General features: G+C 33.7%; 1 protein-coding gene across 9 annotated transcripts; it reads right to left on the bottom strand.

Annotated features, from left to right (window-relative positions):
- Positions 1-368: 368 nt before the first annotated feature.
- LOC127103266 (receptor-like serine/threonine-protein kinase NCRK) lies at positions 369-7,473 on the bottom strand. 9 transcript variants are annotated; one of them, XM_051040529.1, is made up of 13 exons: positions 7,298-7,471; positions 6,538-6,576; positions 6,006-6,100; positions 5,178-5,278; positions 4,697-4,783; positions 4,444-4,557; positions 3,938-4,054; positions 2,948-3,226; positions 2,561-2,802; positions 2,105-2,401; positions 1,665-1,898; positions 1,191-1,421; positions 369-1,000 (listed from the first exon to the last, which is right to left on the bottom strand). In XM_051040529.1, exons 5-13 carry the CDS (start codon positions 4,764-4,766, stop codon positions 740-742), a joined length of 1,845 nt encoding a protein of 614 aa, XP_050896486.1. In that variant the 5' UTR covers positions 4,767-4,783; positions 5,178-5,278; positions 6,006-6,100; positions 6,538-6,576; positions 7,298-7,471; the 3' UTR covers positions 369-739. The 9 variants fall into 9 exon arrangements, with proteins under 9 accessions (XP_050896486.1, XP_050896483.1, XP_050896485.1 ...); XM_051040526.1 differs by lacking the exon at positions 6,538-6,576 and having other exon boundaries at positions 7,298-7,473; XM_051040528.1 differs by lacking the exon at positions 7,298-7,471 and having other exon boundaries at positions 6,538-6,687.
- Positions 7,474-10,359: the final 2,886 nt, after the last annotated feature.

Genomic DNA, 10,359 nt, shown 5'->3' with positions numbered 1-10,359 from the left:
CAACCCTATGGGCGCCTCCCTTAAGGGGGCTTTAACAAGGGCGCCTACCCCTTTGGCGCCTGCCTTTAAGGCTCCTAAAATTTTTAGGGGATGCGCCAACTCCTCCGGCGCATCCCTTAAAAAACATGGTTATTTTGGTAAATTTTTTGAAAACCCGGTTATTATCGTATTTATTTTCAAAAACATGGTTATTTTAAAAAAAAAATCATTTTGAAAACTCAATCTGAAATCGAAACTATTTTTACAAACTAACATCTAAACACCTTCAATTAATATTCAATTTTTAAGGTTTTTGATTTTTTTTAATCGGTCTGCATTTTTAGTTGCATCAATTTGAATTTAAACACATTTGACACAACAAGGACACATTAGAAACTAATTATAAGCTAAAAATAAAAACATCTCTTTCCTAGCCACAAAATAACAAGCTCTTCAACAATAAACAAACAAAGCTACATTCATGTCCCGTCAATAATACTCCTACAAGTATACTCCTAAACAGGAAACATGTGTATATTCGTCCTAAAAAATATAGTCCTCCTAAGCTTTTCTGTACAAGAATACATTTGATATATTTTTTGTGCTTATAATATCTAATAACACCTACGTGCATTTCAATTCAAAACAGAAGTGAAACAAAATGTAGAACATAATCTCAACCAGAATTCATTGCAGCATCTCTTATGATATATCCCATTGAGCAATGCACAAAAAGTATTGGTATTCATGGTTTGTGTTTTCAAGTCACAGTGCCATTTGTCATGCAAAATGATTCGAACCGGGGCTCAGTTATGTCTACCATTTCCTCTTCTGATGAATGCGAGCTATTAGACTTAGATGCTAAGAGGATCAAACTTTCCATATACTCAGCTGAAACTGCATCTTCTTCTCTATTTTTGTTTCCAAGACACGGATTGTAATCGGTGTCTAGTGGTGATAAATTATGAGTTGGAAATTCACCGGATTGTGCTTGCCTTTTCGTTTCTACATCCTCTGGTTCCTTTACATATCCATAAAGAAAAAAATTTAGCACATGGTTTATTTTTAATGCAATAGGAGTATGATCTTTGAATGGCAGCGTGACGCAACTAACATTTAGGCAAGCAAAATATTCATCCAAAATTTGAAAATTATGAAACTTTATTAAACTAGAAATACTGTTATAAAGAAATGAAAACATGAGTGTTCACCTGAAACAAGCTGGTGGGAATGTTTCTTCTCCTTCTTGATTTGCCCGGTGAAATACTAGAAAGAATTTGAACAACCTCACTCATGGTTGGTCGAGTGTCGGGATCCAGCAGCAAGCATTCCTTTGCTAGATATGCCATTATATGCACCTCTTCCTCTGGGAAGTTTCCTTTCAATTGTGGATCAACTATCTCCGATATTACTCGCCTACTATCCTGTAAACGAGGAGAAGCCTAGAACAGAAGTTCCGGCAAGCTATGTCAATACTCGGGTATTCATAATCTTTCCTAGTTTAATTCATAAAAATATGCAACTAATTCATATAATGAAACTAGTAGTTATAACAAAAACCATATCATCATAATTCTGAATTTTAAATGGAAGATGCGGCACATTATAAGATTGTAAAAGAAATGGTGATTAAAATTGTAAAAATTCAGATTAATTTTATCATTATAATTTTTTTTTGAAAGTACCCATATAACAAGGCTTTCTTCTTTGCCGGTAGTTTTATGAATAGGATGTCGACCACTGATAAGCTCAAGAAGTACCACACCAAAACTGAAGACATCTGATTCAAGCGAGGCTCTACCAATAATAGCATACTCGGGTGCAAAATAGCCAAATGTCCCCTGCATTCTTGCTGGAGAATCTGAACCGCTTGGTAGGTCATCAGATCTCAAGTTTTTCGCCATACCAAGATCAGTTATCTGCAAATTGAGTATTTGAAGAAAACAAATTATATACATATACCTTATGATTAGAGTGACAACTCCTCAAATAGTTTTTAATGCCAAAACAAGTCAGGTCAAACGGAGCCTTAGAATCCTATGTATGCATATTCTAGGATATTATTTCATCTAAAGTAATTCAAAATTTGTAACTGCCATCCAAAAAGAATATCCAAGATTCATACTTTTGCTTGCCAATTTTCATCCAGAAGAATGTTGGTTGATTTCACATCCCTATGAAGAATTTTTGGAGCAGCTGCTTCATGGAGATATTCCAAGCCCCTTGCTGCTCCTATTGCAATCGTAACACGAGTAGTCCAATCCAGGTATTTTCCAGAAACTCCGTCTAACCAGTCCCTCAAACTTCCATTAATCAAGTACTCAAATACTAGTAACCTCTGCATGTGTTTTCCTTTCGATTCTAAGCAGTATCCAAGCAAAGGCACCAAATGACAATGATGAAGTCTAGATATTAATTCAATCTGCAGAAAGAAACAAGACATTGTTAAAACCATTACGACTGCTGTACAGCAATAAGAAAAAGGTTGCATGGTCATCTTTTATCTAGATATTATGAAACATTACAACATAGCCAAAGTATATTGAATCAATGATATTGCAAAATTAGGTACAAGTACAACCTCCTTGAAAAATGCAGAGTCTGCTTCTGGCCCTGCTTGATCTTTTAGTCTCTTAACTGCCACAATGTTACCATCTCTCAGCCGACCACGGTATACATAACTACTTCCGCCTACTCCAATAAGGTTGGTGGCTGAAAAGTTATCAGTGGAACTTTCTAGTTCACCAAATGAAAATTGAGTAATATTTCCATGAAAAGTTTCTTTTTGGCTCCCAAACAAAAAAGAGGGTTTCGTAAAGCATCCTACATAAAGAAAAAAAAAATTAAAAAAATTAATACATAACAAAAATAAAAATAATTTTAGAGTTTGGATATACAATTGTACAAATTGAGAAGAAAAAAAATTAAGAAATCAAGATCAAGGGGCGGTGAGTAACAATAAACTTACCCGTGATATGACAAATAGGAGAATTCACAAAAAAGGTTGTTTCTGGTACTGAAGAAGTTCCTGTCCGATGACTGATTAGGTTGGCGGTACTACCACTACTTGTTTCCTTATCTACTGAGAATATTGGTGATTGAATATGGTATTGCTTCTTTCGGTAGATGTAGCATACAACTGTGGTAAGCAACGCAATGGTTGTGCATATAACACATATTAATAGGACAATTACAACAACCTTGCTGGAAATGTGTTTCTTTGAACCTGATGACGTGCTGACAGTTCCTGCATAGCACTCAAAAAATCATAAATTTAGTTTCTAAGTAACTTGATGTAGGAACAAACAAATGACTTAGTACAAAAGAGCACAAGATTTTACCATTATCAATAAGACACAAATAAGCTGAAAAGAGGGTAAAAGTTGAAGGAAAAAACTTCACACCTCACAATGAAAAAGAAATAATTGTTTTTAAGTATTTATAAATAAGAGTTGTACCAAGTGAACAAATCATGGCGAGTGTTTGATGCTGTAGTGGCAAAACTTGATTTTGGATAAAATTAATTTTGATTAAAAGTGAGTTGAACACAAAGCTACTAATGTTTGGATACTGTTAAGAGTCCCACATCGGACAATATAAGGTCTGAACATGTGTTTATAAATGGAGGCAGTCCTCACTCTATCAACCGGTTTTGTAGGGTTGAGTTAGGCCCAATCACACCTTCTTAACATGGTATCAGAGCCTCGTTTAAGATCCGGTGGGCTAGAATCAATTCTAAATAAAAATAAAAAATCAATTCTATTTGAAAACACCCAAATATATCAAAATCATGTTTATGTCTATCTTCACTTTTTCTTCTCACATATGCATTTAGGTTTGGTGTACAATAATAACAGGTCTAGCACTAGTCCATCTAAATCACCTATACAAAGCAATAATTAAAGCAATTTTTGACAATGAAATTTCAAATTAGAGAAAAAGATAAAGAGAAAGATACCCCATGTGCAGTTGCAAGCATGAAAGCACTTAGCACTATGACCATCTTCTGCCACTTGAGGAAATCCATTGGGATCACATATGCATGTCCATATGGATGCACCACCCTCTACAGCATCTACAGGGAAGGTAAAATAATTATCATATAGTTTTCAGGCTGTGGTGACTATGTCTTTTCATTTCACATGAAACAAAAGCATATTGCATTCCTAATTCCGTCCATAATAGTATTGTTAGTAACCACAACTAGTCAATAAATATAAAAAAATTAGTTCAAAATGTCATTTGTTATATAATTTGAAATTTAAAATGAAAGCGGATTTTACAAATTTACATGAGTTCTAGTTAGCAAGCAATACATCTATATCTATAAATCAAACATAGCAAGGGAATTTCTTAAGCCGTAATCTAGTGTAAGAATATAAAATATATTAGAAAGATGGATTAAAGAAAAACTATCAGCAGGAGGCTCCTAGTCCTGTTCCAATAAAGAAACTAGCAACATACCTGAATGGCAATCACATGACTTGGAACAATTAGCAAGAGAGTTGCTTTGGTTTCCTTCGAAAGAAGAACATCTACATTTCCACTTGTTTAGGCTAGCTGTATCAGATGCTTCATCTACCAAAAAGTAATGCCATGCAAAGAAGGAAAGTTAAATAAACAAAAACAGCGAGATTGATGGTGTCTTTGGCTTTACCTATTTCATCGCATAAAGTAATCTACTGAGAACAAATATGATTCAAAATGTTACACTAACCACAAAAGGAGTGTTGAATCCAGAGCAAACTAATAATAATAGCAAGAGTAACTTTGATCTGTGACTTCATTTATTCAACTCCATACACTACAAGGAAATGAAAGGAAACCATTTACCACTGTACAAATAATTGGGCAATAATGTTCCCCACGTCAAGAAATAAAGCATATATCTTAGATAATTTTATAAGACAGTAATTTCATGAGCTGAGAAAAACAAAATCACAAGCAAATGACAGGCAACTTGGGGCTACATCCTTTCAAATATATGTGTGACAGAGACAAGGGGAGAAGGCAATAAATTTAACCAGTTAATAGCTAGAATGAATCTAAATATATTTTAAGTTCCATATTACAAACACTCTAAAAATTGTACCAATCCTAGAAAAAACAAGTTTTGTGAAGCAACTATTAAAATCTAAGCCAAATTAAAGATCATATATTAAAAAGAAAAAGAATGAAAGTAGCATCAATTGGTAAACCTGAATCAAGAATAACAAGGCAAGTCTTCAAAAGTCGCAGGCACAATCATCAATGAAAAGGTAAAGTGATCCACAGGATAAATTAATCCAAAACATACAACCTGCAGACAAACAGTTATTCAGAAGAAGAAGAAAAAAAAACAGCACGCCCTTTTTTCAGTTTATATCCTATGCTGCACTAAGCAAAATGAATGTCAATCAACAATTTCCTGCTTATTAAAGAGATATACTTTTCATGACATAAGATTTTGTGACCGGTAAGCAAAATAAAGAGAGTTGGAAGGAACAGATACAGGGTTGGCCAACAAATATCATATCAGAGTCAAGTTTATCCATCCTCATTACCGCCAAGTACTGAAACAGATAGAAAATGATGGTAGTATGAAGTATTATTTTGACAACAAAAAAGCACCGTACACCAATGTTTTCAAAACCGTACTAGACATCGAACTGGTGAGACCTACAAAACACAACTCAACGGCTTTAAACCGCTCGAACCAAGACAAGACCGCTGTCAGCCTGCTCAAATAACCAATTTGTAGGTCGTAATGGTTCACAGTTCAACTCATTGAACCATCCATTGTGGTTTTTAAAACATTGTCGTATACACGGAAACATTGAAAACTTGGAAGAATTAATAGCCTAGATAGTAGCTAGAGAGGGTCTGGAATAGCAATAGTATTGATCATCGAGAGTGTCAAGGAAAGCCAAGCCAACTACTGATTTGCATAAGCATTCAATTGAAGCTAGACATATGGACCATTGGTATAAGTTCATCATAAATCACACAATAAATGCAACTCAGTGAATTGGTAGAATATAACTCACTTGAGAATTAATAGCTTCCAAAATCATATGCAGACTTTGAATGAACTAAATTCAGCAACTACCAAAAGTAACCATCATGTTTTCCACCTATAATTCTGCATAAGTTTAAGAACCATGAGCTAGAAAAAGCTAATTTTGAAACTTGTATAATTAGAACCAAGTCAAAGCAGCATAAAGATAAAGAAAAAAAAAGAAAAAAGAGTTATGATTAGCCTCTGAGAAAGGAAATACTAATAATGTGTAATAATAATAATATATAAGTAAAAGGGTTTTACAAAGATTGGATTTTTCCCCTTAAACCACATATGATTTTGATTGTTTCGGAAAGAACTAGTTTAATGAACTAAACCATATCCAAAAAAAGCTGTAACTTAGAGGAATGGGATCAATGTTCACCGACCTAAGGATTGAATAGGAGAGAATTAATAAAAGAGGATAGTGACCCATTCCAAATAGTTATAAATGCAACAAAGTAACACAAACATTTAGAGTTGAAATCAAGGTTAAGAAAGGAACTATAAAAGTACAACACCTCTCTGATAATAACTCCTTTGCTAACTGAAAACAACACCTTAACCACCATTCCATAGCCAGAACAAAACATCAATAATTTAGAAAGAATATAAACTATAATAAATAAAATGAAGGAATAAAAAAAAGTTTAAAAGCACCAAATATTACTTAAATGTAAAGAATAGGATATAGTATATAGCTAACGGCTAGAAAGATAAAGTAATGTTTTGTAATTTCTTGACTCGGAAGACTGGTGGGGGCAGAAAAGTAAATTACAAGATTTGTGGGGACAGAAAAGTAAAAATCTAAAATTCTAATTAACGGATTCGTATTGTGTACATCATTTAACTTTGCTTGAAAGATTTCATACATGATATGGGAATGGTTATTGAGTTGTTTAATCTAATCTAATGTAATAGTGTGGGACCCATTGAGGTGCTTACACAGTAGCGTCGGTGTTGCAGTGGGTCCACGAGAGCGTTAAGTAATGAATTAGCGAATTGAAAAGATGATTAGCGAAATTAGGATCTTTCTTTCTTAATCAGTGGCGAATTTGAGGATTGAATTTAAATGTAGTAGTTAGAAGTTAGAACAGATATTAATCCAATCTAACAGTGCAATGCAATTGATTTTCATGTTATTATTGTTAATGATGCCTAAGATAGAAAAAGCCCTAATTAGTAACAAATATTCAGAAAGAATGTAGAATAAAAGTACGATTTGGTGGAGATGGAGTGGTGAATAAGCACATTGTTTTGGTACAAGGTGAACGAACGTACCTGAATTGAAAGAAACGAAGGGTTAGCTATGATGAGATCTGGTAGATAGAGGTAGAAATCTAGAATGGATGAGTGGAAATGATGAAGATGAAGAAGAGATTGGTTTAATTGAATAGTTTAGAGAAGTAATGAAACAGAGTGCTGTGTGGCATACCGTGCTTGCTTAGTTCATAACTCATGTGGGTCATACTCGTTTGCTCATACCTTCATATATCATGAAATTATTTATTATATTTTTAAAAATAAAAATATATATTTATTATCAATTTTTTAATATTTAATTAAATTAAATAAATTTAAAATAAAAAAGTATTTAACATCACGTGATTCGTGGCACTCTTAAATATTTAATTTAACTAACGTTTTATTTTAGTTTTTTATAATTTGATGAGAGAGAAAAATAAATTTAAAAAATTTATGCTATAATATTGAGAGATCCGAAGAAAAGATTGAATCCAAACTCTATCCAGCATCATGAATGGAAATGGGTGTATATAATATCAGCTGGTTTTCAATTTTGTTTAAACGATAATTTTCAAATATGGTCAATTCAATACTTAAATTGCCATCTTTGCCGAAAAAGTAATACTTAAATGGCCATTTTCTTTTATTCACTTTTTTAAAGCATGTTCCATAATTTACATGCACAATTAAATCAGTTATTGCGATACCAATGCATATTCAATGTGAAAATCTTGAAATTACAAATCTGAATATGTGTTAATGCAAATTTTTAAAGTGATTTTTGTTGATGTCTATGAAGAACCAAACAAATTTTGTATTCTCTTTCTTCGAGATTTTTTAAGCTTATAATTACTCACAAAGTCTTTAATTTAATTTAAATTTTCAGTTTAATTTTTTATCTAAAAAATATAACATGTAAATACCTTTAAAAAGACATATGTTAACCGAACTTATCATTTTCGTCAATTTTTATGAAAAATCGTTAAGTTCTGCTGACGTAACTTGACAACAAAGTTATGCTACAAATATGTGTTAGACGATAGTACCGATCTAGAAGAGGTTGAATATATCAATATTTAAAATTTAGTGTTTTTTAAAAATGTTTTCAACGGTTGTGAAAGCTCCCTAGATTACAATTATCTAAACGATCCGTTAATGAAAATATCGGATATGCGTGAAATTGAATGGAATAACTCCGATAAAGATAATCAACCACTATCTAAATCAATCGATTAACTACCACGATCCTTGATATCGTTACCTCTAATAACGCATTAACACAATACGAGAGCAAGTAAAATATTAATAGATTTGTGTGAGATCAATTTTATCAAACACTTGGTGAGCACTCCATACCAAGTCTCAATTTCACTCAAATTGAATATACAGAATTTTACTCAGTTGCAATCAAAGTGATTGCACCAATTTATCGAACAGCTACTATGCACAACAATCAAGCGAGATTGATTTTACTATTAATTTCACAAAAAACATAACTAATACAGAATTTAAAGGGTTAAGAGAAAGAGAGAACAACACCAGATTTGTTTAGGCAAATCCCCTTTCTTCCTCGCTTACGGTACATCCGCCCCCAATTCTAAAACTAGAATTGAGATCTTTATTATAAATTTGCAAAGTTATTACAAGAGAAGAAATAATCACCAGCAACCAACCCCTAGTGTTGTTGCAGATCTTATTCACTTCTCTCCCCTTGATTCGAGTTGAACCAAGTCCTTCAAGCGCTCTGAACAAACCTCCGGTTGTAGCTACCTTATTGCAAGAACTCCACGTTCTCCAAAAATTTAGCTCGGTTGATTTCGAACGCAAGACGCTTGAACCCTAAGCTTTCTTCACAATCCTCTGGTTACCGCTACTTGTTTGACCGAACTCACCATTCTTCAAACCTTTCACTCGGCTGAATCTGTGAAGCAAAGGTTAGTGCAAAAATCACCAATTCTTTGAGGACAAAACCCCAATGGTTTTATTCAAGAAAAACTCACACAAAGCCTCAACCCAAACTAAGATTACACAATCATATTTGGACGTTATCACCACAGTAATGCACAATGCTCAACAAAGATTGTTATGTGTGATTATTGAGAAGTGCAATGAAGAATGAAGATGAAGAGCACTTTGGTGTATATCTTTCACTTTTCTTGTTTTTTTTGTTGAAGAAGAGACTCTATAATATTTATATGATGCACGAACAAAGTAACAGACATAACAGAATAATTTTGCAAAAATGCACAGCAGAAAATTGAGTGCCAACAGCGACCAGTCAACCTGTTCACACAGGTCACTCGACCTGTTCAGACCCGAGGCAAAACTACCCAAATGAAGCAGGCAATGAGTTGACTCAAACAGGGGTTTTCCAGAGTTAAGTTGACTCATGACTCGACTTGTTCAGACTCGTGGAAACATGGTTCAAATGAAATAGCTAATGAGTCGACTCAAATAGGGAATGAGTCAACTCAAACAGGTTTTTCCAGAGTTGAGTCGACTCATGACTCAGCATGTTCAGACCCGAGAGTTATGCTCCAAATCATGAGTCGACTCACAGTTTTACTTCTCCAAGTCTTGAGTCGACTCATGACTCGACCTGTTCAGACCTGAGAGTTACGCTCCAAGTCATGAGTCAACTCAAAATTCTTAAACTGTCAAAAATGAGTTTTTGATATTTTGGTCAATTCAAACCATTTTCTTATGAACCTAAGGTATCAATGATGATCAAGTGCATTATTCACATCTATGAAATGCTCATATATGCATGGACTTATTTCACTTATACTTTGAGCATGTTGGAGGATGAATGCATTCTATAATATGATGACATCGTCCAAAGCACACATTATGAGCAACTAAAAAGGTTTGACATCATTAAAATAAGGACAATGGATCTTTGTCCTCACATACTCCCCCTTTTTTATGATGGCAAACCGTGGCACAATCGCGTACTTTGATAGACATCCTCCCCCTGATTTTATGCATGCCTTCAAAAATTTTGCTATTATAAATCTGCTATTGTGTTTCCATTACTTCTCCCCCTTTGACAACATCAAAAAGAATCAATGATACGGTCAACGGGAAACAAAGATATT

Source organism: Lathyrus oleraceus, chromosome 7 (assembly GCF_024323335.1).
Source record: "Lathyrus oleraceus cultivar Zhongwan6 chromosome 7, CAAS_Psat_ZW6_1.0, whole genome shotgun sequence".
NCBI classification, from domain to species: Eukaryota; Viridiplantae; Streptophyta; class Magnoliopsida; order Fabales; family Fabaceae; genus Lathyrus; species Lathyrus oleraceus.
The sequence above is the reverse complement of the archived record's forward strand: the minus strand, read 5'-3'. Positions and strand labels throughout refer to the sequence as shown.